This window comes from Anopheles maculipalpis, chromosome 2RL, assembly GCF_943734695.1.
Source record: "Anopheles maculipalpis chromosome 2RL, idAnoMacuDA_375_x, whole genome shotgun sequence".
Taxonomy (NCBI): Eukaryota; Metazoa; Arthropoda; class Insecta; order Diptera; family Culicidae; genus Anopheles; species Anopheles maculipalpis.
The window spans coordinates 30,734,090-30,759,132 of NC_064871.1; the positions used below are offsets into that span (position 1 = coordinate 30,734,090).

The 25,043-nt window shown below is 41.3% G+C and overlaps 4 protein-coding genes across 5 annotated transcripts in view; 2 read left to right on the forward strand and 2 right to left on the reverse strand.

Annotated features, from left to right (window-relative positions):
• LOC126558885 (heme oxygenase 1) overlaps nucleotides 1-25,043 on the forward strand; it is a 536,918-nt gene that overhangs the window by 202,759 nt on the left and 309,116 nt on the right. The window contains exon 1 of one of the 2 annotated variants that reach the window (XM_050214968.1): nucleotides 15,103-15,107. The exons of the other annotated variant lie outside the window; for it this stretch is intronic. The gene's annotated coding sequence lies outside the window, so the exon portion shown is untranslated. Of the gene's footprint in view, nucleotides 1-15,102; nucleotides 15,108-25,043 lie in introns of those variants that run through there. 2 annotated transcript variants of the gene reach the window in all.
• LOC126557160 (zinc finger protein 853-like) overlaps nucleotides 1-25,043 on the reverse strand; it is a 379,636-nt gene that overhangs the window by 49,820 nt on the left and 304,773 nt on the right. The gene's annotated exons all lie outside the window — the stretch shown is intronic.
• On the reverse strand, nucleotides 1,924-4,651 carry LOC126566360 (HIRA-interacting protein 3-like). Its single transcript, XM_050223251.1, has 5 exons — nucleotides 3,294-4,651; nucleotides 2,854-3,230; nucleotides 2,611-2,791; nucleotides 2,254-2,543; nucleotides 1,924-2,189 (listed from the first exon to the last, which is right to left on the reverse strand). Exons 1-5 carry the CDS (start codon nucleotides 4,649-4,651, stop codon nucleotides 1,924-1,926), a joined length of 2,472 nt encoding a protein of 823 aa, XP_050079208.1.
• LOC126566376 (uncharacterized) overlaps nucleotides 18,112-25,043 on the forward strand; it is a 99,091-nt gene continuing 92,159 nt past the window's right edge. The window contains exon 1 of the mRNA XM_050223253.1: nucleotides 18,112-18,122. Within this exon, the coding sequence (XP_050079210.1) occupies nucleotides 18,112-18,122 (11 nt within the window). The remainder of the gene's footprint in view (nucleotides 18,123-25,043) is intronic.

Sequence of the window (25,043 nt, forward strand, 5' to 3'; positions counted from 1 at the left end):
GCGTTGTTTAGCTTGTGATTTTCCATGCGCACGTTTTTCGCGTATCGCTGTAGCGTACACGCTTGCTGCAAGTATGTGTGCGCAATCTGTGCAAGGGGGGTGGTATAATGTTTTGCAACATAATTCCACACAGGGATATCTCTTTTCACACATACAATGATGATCGTGGGGTGAGAAAAAAAAACATTGTTTGAACTCTTGTTTGAAAGTATTTGTTCTCAATGCTGCCGGGAGGTTTACCGTGGTGTGTGTATGTGCACGTACTAGATGGAAAGGGTTTTGCTATGTTGTGCATTTTCCCGGCAGATTAGAGATTAACCGTCGGCAGATAAGCGAACGAAGTAGAAAGATGCTGGTCGTGAAGTTTGCAGATGCGTTTGTTTTTCGTGTATTTCGGTGTTTGTGAGGGAAAAGGTTTTTTTCTGGATGCGCAAGAATTGCGAGTGCCACACCAAGAATGCGATCAATTCCTTTCTTTGATACAATTCGTTGAGTAAAAACTTTTTAAAAATTTTGCTTTTATGATGCAAAGTTATAAAACAAATTTAATGGTTAGTTTTTCTTCTTGGGAAAATGTTTATTCCGTCCAAAACTAACGACATCAAAGGTGAAAGAGCATGCAAGAAAAGAAAGTAGATGTGATGTAAGCGAACGTATGTCACTGTCGTTTTGTGAGTGTGTTTTCTTGCTATGCAAACATCTCTGCCTTTTTTCTCACCATGCACTGAGCAGTTTTCACATGCTAACGGAAGCAAAAAAGGACCGAGAAACACATGTTTCGTCTCGCGTTTCGCTTTATTTTGCTCGTGCCCAAGGCGCGATTGTCGATTCCGAGGTTCCGAGATGAAAACGTAACGACGACAGTGACCTACATAAGGTGGGCCATCGGGAGTATGTGCATTGGGAAGGGAACGTTTTTGATGCTGTACAACACGTGAGAACTGTGTAGCATAAATAAAGCATGTTTAAGTTGTTTTTTATTTGAATGTCACCCGACAAATTGGTATTAGTTTGTCGTTTCTCGATTGAATTGAAAAACAAAAAGAAACAAACAATGCATAACAAATAATTTTATGAGCGCTATGAGGCTGTATGAAAAGCTGGAATTTGTTTAAACAAATAAATTTACCAGGGTTAAATTAGGAATTTAACTTGCACATAATTTTACTGACCATTAAAGTTTAAGTATTTCTAACATATTATATTATATTTAATTTGTATTTTCAAACAAGTTGTATTTACAGCTTTAAAGAGTTCTTCAGAGTACTCATAAACTTTCATACGATAAATTCACTCTAAGTTCTAGCATATCAAAATGAAATAAAAAATCAGTAGGAGAAACCAAAAATATATGAAACCGTACCAAATATCCTCGGGATGAGAACAAAAATATTTGGACACACGTAAAAAAACTCGAGACGAGAACAAAAATTTATAGGAACGCCTCAAAAAATCTCAGAATATCCTGTAATATAAAGAATTGTATAAAATTTCAGGAACGATTTTCACCCAATAATATCTTCACTATTTCTGTGTACAATATCATTATTTTATTTTATTCCGATAAATGTTTCCTCCAAAAGGAAGCACATGCTCCAACTTATCGCTATCCTTACTGTACTAAATGTAGTAAACAAATTCCTCGTGACTATATAAATTGTGATCATTAAAAAATCCTTCAAGAAAATAAATGTTATGTATGGCGCATTGAAAAAAAAAAACAAGGCAAAACCTTTTACAGCTAGGCTTATTCAACATAGTTTTGATTGTAGTTTTCAGTGTGTTTAAAACAAAGGAAAAATTGCACACGTTCAAGTATTATGGATATAACATATGAGAAATTGTATTTACGTAAAACAAATCAGGCTTCGCCTAGGCTAATTTAAAACAGGGAATCCATTATTTGTTAGAATTTTGAAGAAATCAAACGTTTGTAGGTGCATTTGAATGATTTAACCCATCAACCGGCAAAGTATGTTCTACACCCTCTTCCGGTGGGCCATTTTCTTCTTGTAGCGTCAGCTGTTGCTCGCACTTTGCTTCTGCTTCAACTGCTTCGGAAGGAACAGAAATTTCCACTGTTTGCTCATCCTTCTGAAGACACGGTTGTTTCGGTGGATGATTTTCACCTGGTTCAACAGCTGTCGTCGTTTCGGAAACTTTCTTTGCCCTTTGCCGTGTTACACGACCTGTAAAATATGTTCGTATTTTAAAGAAGAATAATAAAAAAAAAACCCGTCCAAATGCGCTTACCTTCCCCGCTGCCAATGATAACGCTCGTGTCTAACACTTCCACTTCTTTTTTTAGCTGAATTTCCTTACGCAGCTCACGACACTTTTCGTCTGTCGGTTCGCCCTGTAGACCCTGAGCCTGAAGAAAGCGTAATATCGCCTCGGCACGCTCTTGGTTGGTTTCACACCCTTGCCAAAGCTTTTGATATCGCATGTGCCGGAAGCCTGCCATCTTGAGATATTCCTTCATGCGGTGAACGGACCTTGTACCTCCCTGGGAGCTTGTTGATTCCGTTCTTGACGATGAGCTCCTAAAGACGAAAATTGTTACGATTACTCATTGTTAATCCAGTCAGGGTAAAAAAGACGCCATCTTACCGATAATGTGGATAGTTTGAAGATTTTGTATTTGCCACGCTTTCCTTGCGAGTTCTTTGTTCCGAGTGATAACTCTTCTTGGGATAGCTGCTAGTGCGTGATACAGATTGCACACTCCCACCGGGCCATGGCTCTTCCTCCGATGAGCTACTGCTCGATGCATGAAGAATGTGTAACGGAACTGCAAAACAAAGGTAGAATTAATTCATTCATAATAAATATCCTTACTCATGCGTTGCGTACCTTTAACATTTCCAAAATAAATATCGTTCGGAATATCCTGCGAGCGATCATAAAACCGATCACGCTTCGGATGCTTCTTCAGCACCAATTGTTGCAGCTGCTGTTGCTGATAGGCAGGCAGTTTAAGGCGTGCAATTTCTTCTGCCTTTTTTGCCCTCCGTCGGGCATGTTCGTCGTCCTCCTCGTCATCGCTCGATCCGTCGTCGTCGTATTTTTGTACGACGGTTCCTTTTGCTCGTGCGTGATATTTATTGCCCTTTTGCTTCTGACGTTGCCAATGAAATTTAGTACTGACCGTGAATACACGATCTGGAGTACCGAAATACATATCGTTTGGGACGTCTTCACTGGATGAGCTTGCACAGGAACCGAATGGACTGTGAAATAGAAAAAAAAAGTTATTGATATATAGCCAAATATGCATAATGAATTGCACTTACTCGTCGTTTGATACTTTTGATCGCTTTTGCTTAGATTTTGCTTGCTGCTTCTCCACATTTCCCGTACGGAATACACCTCGTTTGCGCATTTGGCACTTTTGTGATGTCGGTTCGGTTGATCCATCTGCTAAATATTCTTCGTCGGACGAAGGTGACTCGGAATCGTTATGCTTAGATCTCTTTTTACCAACTAATGATGTGTTTTCGTTGCTTCTGCCATTGGTATCAATTTTCTTGTGCTGATTTTCCTCATCATCGTCATTGTCTTCTTGCGTCACTTCGTTCGGGTCAATTATGGGCGCGTCCAGTGCAACGGTTCGCCCCATTTGACCAACTGCTACACCTTCCAATATTTCATAATTATCCTCCGTTTCGTCTATTAGCAAACCGGCGGGATCCAGCATTTCGTTTTCATCCTCCCGTCCAATGTCTTCTATTGGATCTACAGTTTCTGATTCGCTTTCCGAATCCATACCGGCTTCAGATGGTGTACGCTCATCCGAATCATTTTCTTCGGCTGTTATTGTTTCTGCTTGCACCAGTATCACATTTCTAAAGAGGGAAGATACATGCCCCGAATCCGCTGCTTCTGGGTTGGAGTCAGATATCACAGTGTCGCTGCTGTTTTCTTCATCTTCATCGTGAATAGAATCAATCAGCTTTTCGTCGGTCGATGTGATGTCTTTCTTTTTAGATGGGTTTGCCTGATCAGTACTATCCGATTCCGATTTGTTTGATACGTATTGGAGTTTATCTTCTTTTGCGGATGTTTCGCTCGATATGGCACTTTCATCATTGGTGTTAACCGAATGTACCATTTCCCGATATTTGGATGGTTCATTCACACTGGCTTCTTGCATAGACATCTCGGTTTTATCATCCGGCGGGATCATTGCTTGTCCTTCAGTGTTTAATGGTATGGATTTATGTGCATCAACTTTAGATAGCGCATTTCCATTACAAATAGATGGCATGACTGCTTCATTCCTTGGATGATCAATCTCTTCTTCGTTCTGAACAGCTGGTGCATGATTCGGTGGTGTTTGTTTCGATGTCATGGTTTGAACCGAACAAGTATTACCACTCACTGAATTAGAATATGAATCAGTCCTACACATCCCGGTGGAGGATGTAGTTTCTGGAACCATGTTGCTAGCTATAATGCTATTATATGCTGCTGTTATATTAGCATCGTGCGGGTACGGACCGGCAGCAACCAATGTGGAGGGCATCAATTGTTCGTACACAGGTTGTTCAAAGCTCTCATTCGTAGTTGTTGAATTGTCTCCATTTGATGTACTTTCTTGCAAAGGCGTGAAGGTACTGGCAACTTTCTGTATGTATGGATAACCCTCCATCGTTTCAATAGCTACAAGTTCTGTAAACAAATGAGCACGGAGCGTAAACACATAACCATTAAAATATTTTATACGCCGGAATTCGGTTTTGCAAAATAAACTTACGTTTTACCGCTAATTTTGTTTAACAGTAAAGTGACTAACTTTACGATGTGTTTTGTGTATATTTTATATAAAATAAACTGAATTAATGCTATCGATGCCTTCACGAATCTGTTTGTTGTTTGTTGATTGTTTACCTTCAAGGTCAGCGTACAGACCAGGTTAGCTCAATGCATTGACATTTGACAGCTGGAATGATATAGAATCAAACGATTGTTGGTAGGTGTTGTAATCTTTCCAAAACACAAGTTTACGAACAGAATATTATGTACGGCTTGAACATAAAATAATAAAAATACATGTTCATTTATCATTGAGCTTACAACTTTACATTTAAGTTCACATTTTTGGTGATTATTTTCGAGTAAAATGTCCATTGATGAAAATGGTGTGCGCCGGAAATATTTGTCGAATCTCAACGATGAAATATTTCACACGAAATGTTTCGCTTTTTAAATTTTTTGCTTCACTATTAGTTTACGAATCGCAGTATAATGATTAACTGTTCTTGTAATAAAAACGTAAAATACTAATTTTACACGTAAGTGGTCCTATGGCAAAGGCGAAAGCATCGTTGGCCTTCTCACGACAGAACCGGAAGTGAAATCCCTTGCGAGCCGTTCCCCCTAAGTGAGAATTTGACTATCCAACTATGTGGTGAAAGCAAGTTTGTTATAACTTTTTATGCTGGGCATGAAGAAGCGGGTCGTTAAGTCAAGAAAATGGCTACTAGAACACTCCGGCTATGAGTTTTCCAAAATAATTATGAATTCGTTCTACGTTGTCCAAACAAACCCACAAATATTACATTATTGTTATTTTATATTTAATATACAGTGGGTACCGAGACCACTCTGAGGTAGATTAATTGATGTACAAAAAAGTCACAATATTCCGAACGATATTCGATGCGTTTAACTAAGACTACGTAAGGAAGACAGAAGACTTCTGCAGTCTCAGTCTCAGTGCAGTTTCCCTGGAAGCAGGCGTAGGGCGTAGTCGTCGTCGTCGCAGTGTCAAGTCGAGCAGTATTTGTGCAGGTTCTGGGACACCAGAGAACGGAAGAATACTCCAGGACCAAACATCATCGAATTTCATGGTTTGTACCAATTTTTTCTGAAAGTTGTCTTAGTTTCTAGAACTTTTGACTTAAAATAATCCGTTTGCGAATGTAATGCTGATGAATATGTTATGTTAGTATTTACCAAGTATGACAATACGGCATTGGACCGTCATAATCAATTGTAAATTTACCAAGTATATCAAATGATTCTGACCTTGACCACAAACATCTCGGCTACAACAGCTGCACTAACAAATCAAGTTTTACACAATGATGATGTACAGACAGGTGATTGCCGCTTCGAAGTCGTCCCTACCTACATGCTTCGCCTATCTTGTGTCAAATGTTTGCACCAACAGTAATATCAATGTTGAGATCTCCAAAACTGAAGAAAATCTGTGATTCGCATACGTGAGAGAGCTGCCCACAAAAGGCTTCGATGGGCTGGTCATGAGAAATACCACCAAAGTTGTAATGTTGGGAAACATAAACAAAAGAGTTTATGGAAACCTCTGGATTTCTACAGCATGATAAAACTAGAAACTTAATGGAATTAATGAAAAAATAGCTATACGACCAGGCCGTCCTATATGAATAAAAAAAAAAAAAATACATAAAAAAACAATACATTGCTTAACTTTGTTGTCTTTATTGGGGCGGCCCGGTGTTATAGGCGACAGCGGCGCCGGTCTTTAAACGGCAGGACCGGGGTTCAAATCTCATCCGGACCGTCCCCCCGTAGTGAAGATTGACTAACCAACTAAGTGGTATCGGTAAGCGGTAGCTAGTAAACCATATTCAATGACCGGCATGACCTTAGAGGTCGTTAAGTCAAGAAGAAGAAAAACTTTGTTGTCATATTTTTGCTAGGAAAGCTCATTACAAGTTTAAACTATAGTACTAAGCAAAGTATTGAATTACGAATCAACATAAATAACAGTTTTTCACTGAAGAAATTGTAGGTGTTATTATTAATATGTTATTCTTATTTACCATTAATGACTTCTGGAGCACAAGAACATTGCTTGTGCTTCTCAAAACATTGCTTGTGCTGGGAATCCCCCGAATATAGGCTTCATTGCTACAACGTATTCGTGCCTTCAGACGGCAGTCCAGCAACTCACATACCATCAAGATTAAAAGTTTTCGGAACAAAGATGATTGCCAGACTTCCCGACACCAAGATGGCAATTGAGTCCGTAAAAAAAATGTTACCAGCTACAGACTATCATCACACCAACGATCGATGACTGTACTTGTTGGCAGAGGTGAATCTTCCCATAAGTGGACTGATCCCACAGGGATCGCACCTTGCTAGGAATTGGCCCCTCTGATTTAATACAGTCGGTAATTGTTTTGAACTGGACATACGTTCTATGCGGCCTATTACAGCTTAATTTAAAAGCTTCAAGGAAACCTCTACCGGTGAGTTGAATTTGAAATAAGTTACAAAATTATACAACAATGTACAACATGTTAATACTTCAAATCTAAAGTTCCAAAACTTTCTTCGCTTTGGACTACGGCAGGCAAAGAAATTTATCTCACCCTTAATTTCTTCGTTCCAACGCAGTTTGCTCCGGATCCGGTCTGATGTCATCGTGATCTGAAACCGGACAACGGCCCATGCGACTGAGAACGGAACGATAGTTAGCGATTCTACGCACGGGTTCACTTGCTCGGTCACGCTTTTGTCGTTTGCTTGTCTGGCTGCTGCTCTGTTGGAATGCCTTAAAAACTACCGTTTCCAATTTAACACTGCACACTTGGAAGTAGTGCTCTGAATTTAATTGCCTCATTGGTTAAACAAAAAAAAAAAAACGCACCCATAGACAAGCATATGCAGGAAAGGAAGCAACATCAACCCTCAAAAAGGAAGTACAAAATGGCCGCACGCAAGTAAAATAATACTTATACCGTGGAAGCATACGCAAGTAGAGAAAACCTTCTTGATTCTAGGTTCTTTTACCTTAATTGATATTTTTGGATCATGTTGGAGCAAATAAGTGGTACTACGATAAGAGAAAGACAAAATAAGTCAAAAGCTGCTTTTTATTTAGCTGATTTCTTTTCTTAAAATAATGTCCAATCTTGAACTCAAAACACATATAGACGACAGTGGAGCAACGTATTTTCTCACAAATAAAAGGAGTTGACTTAATTCGATCGCTAATTTATCGTGTCGCGACACAGTAGCACTTACCGTGTCTCACGCTGACCATTGGCTGACGTTCTGTTTTGTGTGTGTGTCGATAGCTTTTCTGCCTTCCTCTTGTTATGCTGTCGTTGTCCCACCGTGCGCGCCAGGTTGTTTCGATATTTATTACACTTGAAATGATGCCGTTTTTCCGGCCTCGGTGAAATCGATGTCCACCACGACCACGCCCATGCCGTGACAAAGAAAGGGGGGCAGATGAGCTTGTTTTTTTATTTTTCTTGCGTTCGTTTTATGTTGTCTGTTCTGGTGTCTCTTATTGTGGTGGGATTTTTTCCAAGTTGGTAGAGTTCAAACTGAATATTTGCATTACAAATATGTTAAGCAAAGCTTTTAAATTTAAGTTTAATTAAATTAAGTCGAATTGCAATAAATGAATGAAGAGTCAAGAATTTCGTTTAAACTATATACGAAGTCAAGAAAAAAAAAGTTTTCCTAAATTTTTTATCATTTTCATCAAATTGTAAGCATTGAAATTTATTCAAAGAATAATCCTTATCACTTGCCACTGATAAATGAAATGAAAGTCTAAGCAATCGAATCGAAAGCAGCACTGAATGAACGACGTTTTTCTGTTCCACGATCTTCTCATCATTTGGCCTTCAATCGTGACCGTTTCGACCGATTGATCGATCGATCGAGAGACAGATTTTTTGTTTTGTGTCACGATCAAAACACAAAACGACATTCTGCGCTGCTATCGTTTTGACAATGGATTGCACCAAACCAGACACCTCTTATCAGCCTTAAACGGCATGTAAATGTGATTCTAGCAGGATGAGCAGGATACTACAAAACGGTATCTAGTGATAGTGATATACTAAGTATCTGAAGCAATCGACCAACAATGGGAGGAGTAAGCTAGAAAAAAGAGTTTTCAACTCGCTTGGAAACTGTGTTTGGATATGTACTACGGGGTGGAATGGATTAAGAGAACAATCCTGCGGAACTACTCACTCTGCTGCGTGCCTAGAGCTGGAAGTGCTTGTGGCTGTCTCTGTTGTTCATCACAAACGATCCCAGCGAGCTACTGATTGGAGGATGGCTTTGGGTGCCAAGAATCCGGTATGGCTCAGCAAACCTGTACAAGGTTTCGTGTGGAGTATGGGTGAACGCGATCGTGTGTTAGTGCTCGTGTGGGGGATGTTTTAACCCTTATTACTAGTCGTCAAACATGGTTTACAATTTTTCACGCTTAAATTACGTTTTTATTGTGAAACCCCATTGAAAAGAAATGTGTCTTTGGCTGTGTAATGATTGGTGATTATATTCTTAAAGAACCACTCAATTATGATGTATAATTGAACACATTCTTACACATTTTAACTCTTACAAAATACATTTTCACTTTGGTAAAACTTCAAACTTTCAATACAATTCATAGTTCTTCATATCATTCTATCACGAGCTTAATTCAATCCATTTCTTCTCAACTCTTTTGGCACATACACCTACTACAACGTAATACATGAGGTCGTAGTCACAACGGTTAACCGGTTCCGATCGGCCCTTGCTCGGCACACAGGCGGATGCTGTTCTACTGAAAGCCGGTGTACGATCGAGGTACTCGCGATCGTACCAGTTGACGGTCGGTTCAGTGTGTTTGTCGATCGTGTTGAATTAAGTCGAACCGCACGAGGTTTGGTCGGTTGAATGCTTCAGGATCGCTAACTCGTCGTCGTTCGTATCGTCGCGTATTGTCGTGTGTTTTGAGCGCCAAGTGAACGCTTAGAAATTAACCGCTCCGCATGAAGTGTGCTAACAGTCTTCAACTGATATTACGGAAAGAGTGTGCATATTTGTGAAAATTTGTTTGTAAAGTGTAAGTGCAGTTGGTAAAGAATATTACTATTAGAGTTATATTAGTTTGAATACGATGATAAAACAGAAGGTGCAAAAAATGTGTCCCTGTGTATATTTTGTGCTCCTGAATTTGAGACACTGTATGAAATAATTTTCATCATACAAATAATATTTGAAGAACTACTTCAAATACATACTACAATTCGGTGAACCGGCTTTAACAGAACCAACAAAAAAAAAAATCACATCAACGAAAACTGGTGCTCGACCGCAAACGCTTCCACCCAAAATGTTGACCCAAGTGATTAGCGTTAAATTAGCGGGTGAAATCAGAGCAATGCGGAGTGAATGGATAAGCGCGAAATGCTTCTATTTTTCCGCTTCCGCACTGCGGCTGTGGGTATGGATTGTGCTGAGTGTTGATGTACGACCAGAAAAGATACACAGTGTGAAGTGTTTCGCACTGCGTTTTTTTTTGTTACTTTTATGTGCAGTTGTGCTGTGCGTTGTGAATAAATGTGATAAAAGCTTGGATTTGTGTACGGGAATGAAAGGGGTGCACGTATGGAAGTGGATGCAGTCAAAAGTAGCCAAAAAATAGGAAATAGTCCTTGATGTTTGTTAAAGTGTGTGTAAAGTAATTATAACTGGTGAAAAATGTGATGATAAAATAACACAAACACAACCAAATCATTAAGATTTGATAAAAAGTCACAAAAGGAACAAAAGACTTCAACGAGCGGTATACGTACAATAAGCAACGAACCTTCACTCGCATCACGGCGCCTGGATGCCCGTCGTTTAGTATGCTGTTTTTGGCACTCCAAACGTCTTATAATGCACAATATTACCATTATTTTATGTGTGTTAGTGTGTGTGGCTGATTTTGTGTGTGTGTGAAATATGTGTGTTAATTAATTTGAGTAGCATTTCTGCCAGTCTCGATTGGATTTGGATCATAGGTGGATGTTAAAACGATAGAAACAGCTCCAATTAGAGCTGCCGTTTTGCACGTTGGTGATGAAAAGCATGGCAGAAATTTGGAAGAATCATTGTGAACTTTATCCTTGCTGAGCTGACATCATTTATTCTAAAACAATCATCGAACTGGTGTAGTAGTTGAGTGTGTTGGAAATTATGTTTTGTTGGCGCTTTTTGCCATTTACATTACTTTTTATTTCGAACTTTTTTCGGCATATGCTTCAGCGCTTTGCTAGACATCTTTACATATAATCACGTAGTTTGCACTGCGCTGTACATTAGGTCCTCTTTGCTGATTTTCCTTGCCGTAGGATAACATGCAGCATGGTGATGGAATTCTTCGGATAGTTCACAACACATACGGCACACACACGCGTTTCTCTCACCGAAAAGGGACAGTAGTAGTAACAAAAGAAGAAAAAACAACGCGTAAAGTTACTAACGCAACATGACGCTCTATTGCATTGTTGCTATCAGATAGCATGGCAAACTGCTGCAAATGCTTTTCGGACAATGCAACGCAGTCAAGCAGCAGGCAAATACAACAAGACGCTGCGCATCGTTCGTATCAGCCATCATCGGTATTAGCATCGAGATAGGGACAACAACGCCGGTTTGCTATTCGTACGCCATGGTGAAGGCCCTGGTAGTGGTAACACTAGAGAGAAAAACGTAAGACGTAAAGCGTTGCAGTGCCGAGAAGCTGGAATTCGATTGGCTACGATTCGATAAGCTTCCTGCTGTGACCCGATTATCTACTACAAGACCCATCATACGGTACACAAGCCTGTGGACTATGCTGGCCTTTTTGCTAGATAATGCTGTCTTTCAGCGTGAGTTTATTTGGAAGTAAATAATTGTTCGAAAGAAGTAATACTATTCTAAATTAGTCAAACAGATGATATTCTTACGATCTGAATGCTATAGATTAATCAAAAATATCAAATAAGATTTTATGATATGCAAAGAAGACCCCCTTTTGATAACATTTAGCTACCTACAAGTGGAAATCTCGCAGTAGCGGGGGCGCTACGATCGATTGAACCATTTTAAATGCGACAAGCAAATCGACCAAAACCTTTTCAACTGCAGGCTCTTTGACCCTTCGCAAAGTTTGGTGGATGGGTGGGCAGGTGGGTGGTAGTCAGTGGCAAAAACATGTATCGAAACGGGAGCACCACAATCGCAAAACAAACGAAAAATAAAATCTTTCAAAACAACTCCCGGCAATCGAACCGCGCGCGGGCGACAAGTATCAAGATCGATACAATAACCGGACGGAAAAGAATCGATGTTGATGCCAAACTGGACACAAATCCTGGATCTCTGGGAGACAACACAGCAACAACAAAAAAACCAAGCAAACGAAAAACCCATTCTCATAAGGCACGGTCGATCCTGTAGGTAAGGACAAGAAAAATACACGCGCTCACAGTCGATCGCTGCATTGTGCCTTCTTCACGATATCTCCCGGGCGCATCACAGCACCTTCTCTGCTCCCTCGGGCCGTCCCGGGTCTGCCCAAATCGATCCTTGTCGGAGAACAATGTCTTGTTCAAGATTTCTATATTGTCAACATAATATTTGAAAATTGTGTCCTCGGCCGTTGCCATCCCGACCAGCCCCGTTCGGTAAATGTTTTCACCGCCTTAACAGGGGCGTGAGATATTACGATTCGGTGAAATCGGGCAGGAGGAAAAGCACGGGGAAGGGAGGGGGGGGGGGAATGGAATTATCGTTTGCCGGGACATGGTTTTGATAGTTTTGCTATTTTATTCCGATCGAACTTTTTCGCCCGCACTTTCGCCCCGATATGCGCGCGACGGTGGCTGGAATGTCGCCAACAATTCGGCGCCCTGGATGGCTGGATTGCGCTGTCTGCTCGGGCTTGAAGAAATGGTGTAGCCCTACCGTGCGAATGTGTGTTTTTAGTGGAGCGTGCGGAGCAGTTTTATTTTTATTGCGCTTGTCTTAATTTCTCGAATGGACGCGAATCAGGCATCCTGCTCGATGTACAGGAGCTTCTTACCGAAGAAAACGAGCTCCGTGTGGTTTAAATGTTGGATTTCGTTTCTCGCATCTCACACACAAAGAAGCTTATTACTGGTGAGAGTTATGCATTCATCGGTGGTGGAGAAAAAACGGAAAATACAGGAAAAGCTGCATGTTCACTACACCGTACCGCAAATGGGCTATTCAAGGAAGGAAAAGGAGAGAGCGAGGGACGGTCGAGGGACAGAAATTTATTTTATTGAAATGGGAGAACCGCGAATGATTTCTTTTGTTCTGCACAATCGGTAATATTTCAAGTGTAGGCAGCGAAGAAATCAAACAAACATAAAACCCCGTCCGCGCTGGCGCTGGGTGGCATTGCCGCGGTGGGTGAATTGTAATGCTGCTTTTTTTTGCTTGTGCAGTGTCGCCGTACTGGTGGGTGATTTGCTGTACAGTAATACCTGGTTTTTTGTTTGTTTCCAATTGCCGTTGCTTAGGTTATTGTTTGCTTTTTTTTTTGTTTTATTTTATTTATGTTGCTGTGCTGAAAACGGGGTTTGCTTTATTGTTGAAAAGCTTCCGTTTTGGTAGTGTATAGCTTTTATCGTAAATAATACGAACTCAAATAGAAATCCAGGCAGATCGGTGCAGTATCGGACGGATCTGGTTACTGTTGCTTTTGGGTGAAAGAATGTAATACAAAACCAGTTATTTGTTGCATTGCCGTTTATGATTTATTCAATTATTCGGTAGCTCTGCATTACAAAGATCTTTCATTGCTAAAGCGTGCTTCTGTAAGGGCCTTTCATGTTCTATCTCCAGCAAATTCGAAACAACTTCCTTTCAATCATTAGCATTTGTGCATTTACTAACTTATTTGTATACTTTACAGTGAAATACACAAATAAATATGATTTTTAATGTTTTCCCTTGTAAACACATCTTAGCTATCTTGGCGCCAGCTTCCAGCTGAGCTGAATCGGAAATCATTCTGTAGGGAGTATTGTGCAGATGCTAGAATTAGCTTCGAAGTTGTTATCTCCTATGCGAGGATTTTATCTGATCCCTTGCAAATCTGATCTTTTGTGCGAAGTGTAGCTTAACGAGGTTAGTGACCAATTGCCACGAGTCAAATTTGTAGTTTAAGGAGCTTTGGTCTGTCACAAAAACAGTAATGACAAAGAAATGTAAGTAATCAGAATAGAGATATTAGAATAACAAGCAAAAATCTATAAACCTAACGAATTTGGTGAACAACTATTAGTTGCGCAGGAGTTTTATACCGAAGCATCTGTATGTCGTCTGGGCCGTTCCTGCACTAAACAGAACGGAATATCCTGCCAAGAGTGTATCAATAATTGTCGAATTGTCGGACGATCTCCGGACGATCTCCGGACGATTCGACTATCGGGAGGACACATTTTCCAGCACCTCTGTGTTGGACCGTTTTTCTAGTTCATGAGAATTTCCTACTACTGGCGAGTCCGCGCCCTTTGCTCCTCTATAATTTAATTCCCCAAGAAAAGTGCTACTTATCGAAAACGTGCGATACCGAAAACCCACGGTGAAATCTATTTGACAATAAAGTGAAATACGCAAAAAATATTGCATCAAGTCTTCTCGTGACTATAGAATCCAATATGAATCTTGAATTTTTGGTGTATAAAGCTATTCTGATAGTTTCAGAGAATTTTGCAATGGCAGACTCTTGTGAAACAAAAATTCTCAGCAAATTTAGATTTTAAAATTTTCCGATGACTTTTCTTGATGAATATGACATACATGAATAACCTTTTAGCTAACTGTTAAAAGCTTCATATTCACTTTGAAAAGAAACGAATGAGGAGATTAATCCACATTATTTTAAGATAGAAGATAGAATTTTAACCAATTCTTAGCCACAAAATGCCGAGAAAGCCGAGATTAAGAAGACAATGTAGGAATGAAAAGTCAAAGAAGAGCTATATACATACTCATATTGCAAAGAACTTAGTGAGACCGACGACTTCCAAGGTTTTATTATTTCTTAAACAAACTCAAGGACTAATCGACTCTAACTGATACTATTTATTTTGAGAGCCGGATTCGTGCAAATTTAGCCAACCGCAGCACGATCATCTAACATTCTACATGCCAGCACAAACCGTTTGCATTGCAACACGATAACGAATCGGCAACCGGCAATGTACGCTACTTCACGAAAAGCGAAACCTCAGAAGCAGCAGCATTTTTAATAGCTGCAAATCGTTTCCTTTTGTAGCTACACGTTACCACATATGTGCAGTGATACAGTGCAAGTATTGCGACACGTTTGAGCTTCCTTACTATACGTTTCTACTGTGGGAACCATCCTGGGCTGGTGAGAAGTTTTATGACGACCTCCGAGGTTTTGCTGTTGTTTCTATGGTGGGACGATAATACGATAGCGTGTGGCCGTGCGCGAGTAGGCATGAGTTCTGGTCACGCGGATGTCACGATAAGCGCCATTCCATTCGATGGCTTCCGAACGATCGTTTAGTTTTGTTTATTAGGTAGTTTGTTTTCCGCTTCTAACAAACATCAGTAGCGATTGGGAATATTAAGCTTCGAATGGATGCTGGCCACCGGAAATGGAGGTTGAAATTGGAAGCAAACATTTCAAAAACGCTCCTATTAAGAATTAGTTGAGGCAAGAAGACAAGAATCGTAACGCAATTTAGAAAATTTCATTGAAGAAATAAAGTATCTTTAAACTATACAGTTTCTTTGCACATTCAACTCGTTTTAGGATAAAAAAGAAACCAAAAAGCTCCGTTCACCTATGCTAAACGGCCCGGTTTTCGAACGATAAGAGCCACCCGGCGAACATTAATCATCGGCAGACCTATCATATTCCTGTTCTCTCTCACATAGAGACTATAGAGTTGGTGTCCAGAGTACAAATCTCTCACCAACACTGATTAGTGATTTTTTTCTAAAACCTTTTAAATTAAACTCTAGCTTTCTACCCTCGTGCCCTAACTATCCAATCCGCTGCTTGATATCAAAATTAAAATGTAACCTATTTGTCACCAAGCAAAACGAATCCACATTCACAGAGGCAGGCAGCGTTCTTTAGTACGTCCAGGTTGGCAGCAGCTTGATTTCCCGTTGACAACTCCGACTATTGTCAAACCGTTCGTGAAGAACGACTTGAGGAGAGACACAAGTAGCACGAGTAACCTTTTCTTCCCGAGCAGCTTAGCAGCATAAAACATGCTACCCGCATGTTTTTCATGATGCGCTTGTTTGCGCTCCGTCCGGTTACAAGCAGAGACTATCCAAATCTGGACCAGTGATAGGCCATTCCGTTTAGCTGAGTGATTCTTTTGGCACAGGGTGTACAGGGCTGTGCGGCAAATAGTGAACTTTATTTAACATGACGCTTGTTTATTTTTGCAACATGGGGTTTGGTGCTGTTTTTTTCGGTGTTCGGTGTGTGTGTGTGTATGTGCATGAGTTCCGTTTTCCGAGGTAATGTTTTGTGTTGTATGCTCATTTGCATTCGTATGTATGATTTTGGATTCTTTAGTGTAGGGCACGGTTGTAACATGGAATAGTTCAATTACAAATTACGATGGAAAGATAGTGAGTAAAGAAAGAAAAACTTACTGGAAAGAGAAAAGCTTTTACACCAGATAAAGAATTAGAGAATAGCTGGCTTAAAATATAAATACATGTATATTTCAGAGTCTCATCTTAAGCTTTGCAGCAAAAAAATGTTCTTTCTTCTCCAAACTGAATCATTGTGAAAAAACGATAATCCACGCGATCAACAAAAAAAAAATACATGGCTCGAACCGTAAAAGTAGGCTCCATTACCCGTTACACATTTACAAGCAAACAGAACACAACACACCACAAACAACCAGCAAAACAAACAGGCTCGTAAAAATGGATCATTCAAACCGTGATACCGATCGAACACCGATCGCTCAGAGCGAAAGAGAGAAAAGCCTTTTCCTTTATTTACGTTGGTTGGTTAGTGGGTCCAATTTTCCCACCCGCATCTCACTAGACGCCTCATTTGTAGGTCAAGAAGCTTAGGCCGCATCTGCATCCTGCAACCTTCCTCATTCGATCATTCGACCCCAGGTTTTCCGAAAGGTTGTCATTTACACGCGCTCGCGGCAGTGCAACAAAAAACGAGATGCCCCCTTTTCCCCCTCGCTTGCTTGCCTTCTCGTACAGGGACGGGTTAGGGTTTTCGGTAAAATTTATCGATCCCATTCCGGGCGAACAGTAGACAGCCTGACAACCCGCACAACGCATTTGCTGACACTAACAAGATCGTTTCCATGTCGTTGTCGGATTGGTGCCTGTTTGCCGTACCGTACCTGCGTTGTTCGCTTTACTAGGCGCTTTTTGTTTGTTTTGGGATTTTCGAACCGTTTCATTTGCAACAAGGCAACTCTGGTTCTGCTGTGGGATGAATCTTTTTTTTTCTCTCTCGAACCCGTGAAGATGGTAGCTGCCCGGTGGCCGACCGGTGGACTTTTTCCTTTAATGACACTCACTTTGTTACGACAACGCCTTCCCGTGTGTGTGAGTATGGAGGGGGATGCGATGGCTGGAAGGTACGGTGGATGGATGCTAACATGGACACCCTGCGTGCCTGTGGTACGTAGTGCAATTGGACAGTCCATGAGGCTTGCGATCGCGACGCCAGCACTACACGCAATTTCCCCGGCGAAGATGTCATTTATTTTGCGCTACCACCTGGGGAGGGAACCCCATCAAGCTTGTGGCTAGTAGTCCTCAAGTCCTGATTGTGGAGTGTTGGGCACCGCTGGACACCCGGTGAAGTGATTGAAAGTATGTTTTGTAAGAAAAGTTTGACGTTAGCTGAAGGAGTGTTAGAGAGACTAAAGTTAAACATGCACCTTTATCGCAAAGAAAACTAGCCTCACTTGCAAGAGGTCTTACTTTACAGTAACATACATCTCATTATTTTGTAAATTTAATAATGTAACATTTTATTTTCTTTCTTCTTAGGCTTTAGAATGGTTAACATCAAAAAAGTGTCAACATTGACTGACCAGAAAACTGCTTTTTGATCAAGTGTCGCATTTGCGAAAATTGGTGATAATTTATTTTGTGAGAAAGTTATCAATATTTAAATCGTAATTGAAAAACAAAACAAATCTTAAAGATGTGCGTGTGTTCGTTTCGGGATTGTATCGGATTGTGAGTGAATGAATTCAATTGAACCAGTGAATCAATCTTACTTCTTTCCAAGCGTCGTCAGCACGGAGCGGGACCAAATACAAAATCGTCAACAAGATGTTTACTAGGTGAGTGATTTATAAATTAAACGCACGAAAATCACAACATTCTGTGCAAAGAAGGATGATTTCAGCGAGTTGGTTTAAGCAAACATCAAACACATGTGTGTACGAAGGATCATCGATTTGACCGAAATGCGCAACAAGCGCCGAACCCTCCCAATCCCTAAATAAGGCATTCTTTCAAGCTCGCATAGCGATTGCAATAAATATTTATGGTTTCACCAGGGAACATTGTTTTAATTAGTAATCTACAACATCATCGCTGCGACGGTCTTGTGCGGATTCCACTTGCGCTTATTCTTCTTTCTCTTCGGCTAGAATCCAACACAAATGGAGCCATTTAATTTGGCATCCGATCGATACGTGATCGTGATGCGTAAGAAAAAACAGAACAAAAATAAACGATCCTCTCGCACAAACCCGCGCCAAGCAGCGCCATGAACAGAAGCATGCAAATTAACATTCTCCAAACATAAGCGCCTCGTATAACATTTCGGCCGTTCGTTTACCCGTGTTGGTCGAGTTGGGGAAGGGGAATTTTAGGGACAAGAATCATCCCTAGAATACTTGTTATACTGTTGGTTGTTGCTCTGTCCCTCCTTTACTAGTGTTCGTTATTTTTTTGGAGATATGTTTCTGCTTCACTCTTAACAATTGAGCGATCCTTAAATGAGTCTTACACGCGCCACATGTACGTCCCGAAATTTTCGTTTCCTGATCAACGAGGGATCCACAACGTAACTTTGGAATGAGCGGTGCGAGCGAAGACGAGCCAGACTCGTCACTGGGTGTGTGTGTGTATTCGTGGGTATTCATTATAGATGTGTGGCGTGTGGCATTGATTATAAAAGACCGCCCAACATCATTTTTTAAGTATGTTAAGTATGTGTTATTTAAACTTAAATCAAGTTATTTTTCCTTCTTCTAAATCCCTTTCAAACACTTCATGAAAAGAGAGATCCATCATCCGCACGAAACAATCAGAGCTAGAAGCGCGTGTGACGGGATTAGAAAAACAAAATCGAAACCCGCTAGACCTTCCACTTAATGTGTGAACAATGGCTAGGCTAATCAAATTTAAGAGCCCACTTTGAAAGCTCATCTGGTACGCTGACGCGAAACCCATCCAAAGCGCACACGCGCTCCTGGAGGAAGGTAATTAATTTTATAGGCTTCTGTAAACGTGTTGTAGTGCGGGCACGTTTTAATATTCCTGCCTTTATTTTAGTTTGAATGCTTTCGGCTCAACCAATGTATGTGGTAGGTTGACCTAGCGGAGGATTAATTCGTTACACACACACACACGCATCGTACGGATGGTGGGACGATCACTGAAAATCAACAGACAACAGATTATTGATTTGGTTTGTACCCAGGCACCTTTGGGGGTTTGGTCCATTTAATAGATATTTAACGGGGTGATTCTTTGGGTTTATGGTGTGGGCGCCCGATCTGGTTTGGAAAGCAACTGATTCTGGCGGTTGACACTTGTAACCACTCAGGAAGTCATTTAACGGTTGTCGCTAGAGATTTGTAGCGAATTTGTGATTGAAAGAGGATTTTTGAAGGTAATTAATGTTACAAATGAGAAGCAAATGGAGCATCTTTTTATCTAGAGTTGATTATTGATCGTAACATATGACAACAGCGTCGGTGTTTGCAGTTAGCAGGACCAGAGTCCAATTCCTTGACACTGTCCCATACATTTTTGACTTGGTCCTAAGGGGCCTTCAAAGTAATTAAAAAAATCGTGTTATAGAACCACAGTTTTGGGCCAGCAAATTTTAAACAAGTTTCAAAACTCTGATCCTTTCACAAAGAAACAAAATTAGGAAGAGAAAAAAGATGTTCTAGTGAGTTGGATAGATCAAATTACAAGTATTTCTATTACCTTTTCAGATTTTAAATACATTTATAACATGTTTTTAATGGCTTAGAAAGAAAGGCTTAGTAAGAATCAAAATTGGTTTAAAAAACACAAAAATAACAAAAATAATTGGGAAAAGGTAAAAAAAAAACTTCTGGATTTTGCAAAATATAGGAGGAAACGTCAAACAATCATTGGACTCGATGTCTTCAAAGGCTTCATCAATTAGCCTAATATTCAAAGGCTAATGTTTCGATGCTAAGAACTATATTTTCTTATTTTTTAATTATGTTTAAAGTAAACAACTAACATGAACTTTATCTCACAACAAAGGCTTAAACATGTGTTTACTTTGAAACACGCAAATAATTGCAACAAATGTTCTCCGATAAACGTATGAATAAATGATTAACGCTACTAAAAAGCCAGCAAAGGCAAACGAGGCGAGGCGAAAAAATTTGCCTCAATTTGGCAATCCTTCCGAAAAGCATCCTCCTCGTCCACGTCCAAATGCACCACAAATGTGCCGCAAAGTTGTTAATGTACTAGATACGGTATCTCGATTCCTATTTAATACATTATGTACGACACAGACAGACGGCGCTCGCCTAAGCGGGTGATTTATAGTGAACCCGCAAGCTATAAGGCTTCCAAAAGAGATCGTTCAAAAAACAGTTGTGTGCCATGCTGTATTTCATTTCGGATTTTCGTTGTTGTGTTGCCACTTACAAAGCTTTGCCTTTTTTCTCTTTCTCACTCGCTTTTCGGAGGACCGTTCCGGGCGCCTCCGACATTTGTGTTGACGTTTAAATGGCGCTAGCTGCTTGTGACGTAGGTTTCACAGCCAAATCCTAGTCTCCGCAGTCTCTTTCCCATTTCCCATACAGACCGCTTGTGTTGGTCCAGATCGGGCGTGCGTCTCTATTGTACGCACACGCGCAATTAGTTTGGCGTTACAGTTCTATCAATCAAAGCAAGACGGGAGCCACGCAGCAGCAGCAGCAGCAGAAAGTCACGGGAGTGCGTTGTTTAAAAAGCTTTTAAGTGTTCGCAAGTGTACCGACTACTGACCTGCCTTTCGGGTCGGATCTGCGTTTGATATTCACGAAAAGCAAAAGCTTTTAAAATGGTCTCTAAAAATAGCCCATTGAGCCCGACGGACGGGTAACGAAAGCATAATGTCATAATGTGAAGCAACAGCCACCCTCAGACTTTGTTCGATGATTTTGACATGTCTTCTACTTCTGGTACACCGCGTTCGGGAGGAAGTGTATTCGGTGAGCGGTGCAGATTCAGGCTCAACACGGTGGAAGCCACCACAGGTGGCACTATATTTTGATCCGAAGTTGATCCCCTGCAAGGCTACTAAAATCTATTCGATTAGACGGGTTGGTAAGGTCTTCTCGATGGGAGCTGTGCAGAGAAAGCCATACCAAATCCCTTGTTCGCTCTCTGGCACCATTGATCTCCAGTCTTTAGATCGCAGCAGTCATCAAGACATGACAGACATTCAAGGTGGCTCTTTTGTGTGATGTATGCAAGAATTACCGCCAAGGGGAAGATAGCTTGGCAATTCCGAAGGAAAGTTGGCTAGGGAAAGGTATTGGAGCATCGATTAAAACGAATCCATTTCACAGATTGTCAAGCGCTGTACACTTCGTTGCCTGGTCACTGTGGAAGAACTGTGTGCCCACCCCATGTGTGTCTGTTTCGTCGACCACAGTCTGTCCGCTTCAGTTATTCTACGCGAAGACTTTCTCTTCATCTCGACACTCTCTTTACACATCAGCCCTAGTTCTGGAGCTGATTTTGTCTTTTCTTCCACAGCTTTTCTCTATCGTTCTCTGTTCTCCTCTTACCTCCCGGTGAACCATAGGTTGCAAGTGGAATTAACCTCACTGATCGATAAGTCACACATCGATTCTAATTGTGCGGGCAACCCGGTCGCGAGCTTCCAGCGGTCTGCGCACACGTTTGTCTGCATACCCGGCTGCTCTGGCTGATCTGGACCGGATTTGGATGAGTGCACCAGGTGCGAAGTGATCACGCAAACACACCGAACTAAGACGGGTACCCAGCCGGGTGATTAGCCTCCAGACCAGGCAAAATGTATCGTGTGGTCTTGTGTGGGGTGATGTGTTCCTGAGAGGTCGGGGTGCTTGTGTGTGTGTGTGTTTACGCGTTTAAAGTGTACTAGTTCTGTCGATTTATGTTTTACCGACTTCCCCTCTTTCGTGGCCATCCATCAACTACTGCTCAGTCGGTGATCATGAACTTGCATTCGTAACTGTGTACGACGACGAGGTCAGGGTTTTTTCCTCTTCCGAAGCAAAGCTTGAGATAGTCGGAACGAGGTGCCGAAAAAACTAAAGGTGTTTTTGCGTCCCGTACGAAGGCCGTGGCGCGAGTCAGGTTCTAATTTGTGTGAAAAGTATGTCCACCGAAACAATAACAACCGAAAACGTCGATCGACGTTTAGGTGTGATTAAGGAAATAGCTACAGCATTCTCAATGCTCAAGCTTAGATGACGGCTTTGGTAATGTTACTGATATTAGTAATGAAGGTGTTCATGCCCTATCACGAAATATATCGGTTAAGTATTTAAGAATAGTATTTAGCAACAGCTATATATACAACGTGTGTAGTGTAAGCTAAAATGTAAAGTTCTTGGACAAAGCTTAAACTGTGTAGAGCATAAGGTCTACATAAGAGAATGCTCTCTCTTATTTTTAGTTTAAAGATCTAATAGGCCATCGTCGGTCATCGAATGGCTTACTGGACTTGTCCATACCACTCAGCGAGAATGATCTGGATGGGATTTGATTCCCAATCCTACCGTGCGAAGAACGGCGCCTCTGTCACTTCTACAACTGGACCGCCACAAGGAGAGAAGTGCAAATGGAGTGAGGTTTTAAAGTATTGCGGTAGTGAAGACTCCTATGGAAGAGAACCACTATTACCTTGTGCGTATTTAAACACAATCCTGTCCACCACAATAAAATCTCAAAAGGAATTGCTCAGCTAAAAACGAGTCAATTATTATTCTATCATCATCCTCTTCGAAAGGATCTAACCATAACAGTGAAAGCCTTTATCAGATGTCCTGTTTAGAAAATAGCCCTTCCGAATATCTCTAAAGCGCCATCTAGACGTTACGATGACGTGTTGGTTGCCACTATTGTGCACCTTTATTGTCCCCAATTCGACGATGATTAGATGGCTGTGTGACTCGCGTAGTATTGAAATGTATGCAGCTGGCTGCTGGGGGAAAATGATTGGCCATTTTCCAGCTGTCACCGATCACCGTTCGTTCATCGATCAAGCCCAAATGCTGTGCACCGGAGCAGTAGGACCACTACGGCGCTATGGATTGAGCAGAAGAAGCTACTTTGCATATCAAATCGTTTGCATCTGCTGCATACCCAACCACCGAACCCGAAGGGATGGCTTGTCAACCGGGTGCAATTGAGTTAAATGTTCTTGTGTGTGTATGTGTGAGTCGATTGAGTGAATTGAATGGGTGCCTTGTTTATGCGATGAAGTATCTTCACGCGAATTGAAAAACGAACCAAATCATTACTGTCAGTTGTGGAGATCAATTTTACGTTTCTTTGTTTTTATTTCTTCACTACAACTGGCACGCTGACTGCAGAGATTCTGAGTCTGGTATTGATTGCAAACTGGAGTACGTTTACAGCTTTATGTTCAGCTCTGCACCGTAAAGCAGTCAACATTTTCTTTGTTGCGAATCATACGAAGAATATTGACGTTCAGTGTGAAAAAACAGCTTCCCACACACTGTTCTCCGGGTTGTCATGAACAGCCACAGGGCTGTGTATGGTGAGTGTATCAGTTCTGATCAGGTCTGGCCTTATCTTACTTTTTTCATATTTGGTAGCCTTTTGATTCGATAACACTTAAAATTATCGTTGAATGGAGTTTTATGGATATTGTGACAGGAAGTAATGGTTCGATTAAGTTGATAGATTAACGTATGTAAAAAAATTTATCAGTCTTCTAGGAACGTTGATTGTTGTTTGTTAATTGTTTTCCATTACACTCTTTAAGTGTCTCAAGTAACGCTCTTTTGTTTTCTTCTCATTACCCAATGCGTCACCGTAAGTATAAACGATGTGTAAAAGTCGACTGAACTGTATAAGAACGATTGTAGATATGAGAGATAGTAAGCAGTTTCTTAATCCTGATAACATCCCTTGCATTGATGTTACGAATTTGTTCCCGGCATATTATCCGCGAACAGAAAAAAAGTTTAAAGAGTTAATTAAGAAAACCTAAACCTCAGTGCCATGAAAGTCCATGGGAGTAGAGATTACTGATCTGAAGCGTTTTCGGCCGAACTGCGCAGACACACGCCCTGATGGCGCGTTGATGATGACAACGCCTTTTTGGTGGCTGGGGTTTTGCTCAAATGGTTTACCGGAGGACTTATCCGGAGGAGCAAAGCCTTCGCTTGACGGCGATAGAATCACACACTGTGTCAGTGTTTTTGGGCCCTTCTCGGAAGACTGGCAAGCCGATGCTCTCACTCGGTGCCCTGAAAGCGGTCACATTTCGTACTGGATCCCACTCGTTTGTTTGTTTGCTGATAACTATCGCACCGCTGTGCCTTTCGCTTACCCAAACCCTCGTATTAGAATGCGTACGAAGCGTTGGTGTTTTGCTGTGGGCACCGTTTTATCCGGTACGTTGTCAGCCTATCATCCGCATCATCTTCCGCTGGCGAAGAAACGGCGACCCGATTGACCGATCGGCAAACGGCTGCCTCACTACAAGATCTACCGTCCGGTGACATTTTTCGTACGCCAATGTCTTTAGCAACGCGATTGCTGGAGTGGACCTCCTCACTTAAGGTACTCGAAAACGGTGAAGAAGTGTACCCTCACACTCGGTGGCTTGTCTGCTGGTCAACTGACGCAGGCTGATCCACTTCGGAGGACTTCGGTACACCCCACTTGTCCAAGGGCTTTACAGAACGCGACGTCTTCCCCTTGCTCAGTGCGCTGATCGAATCAATCGATTTGTTAGCCGTGGCGAACTC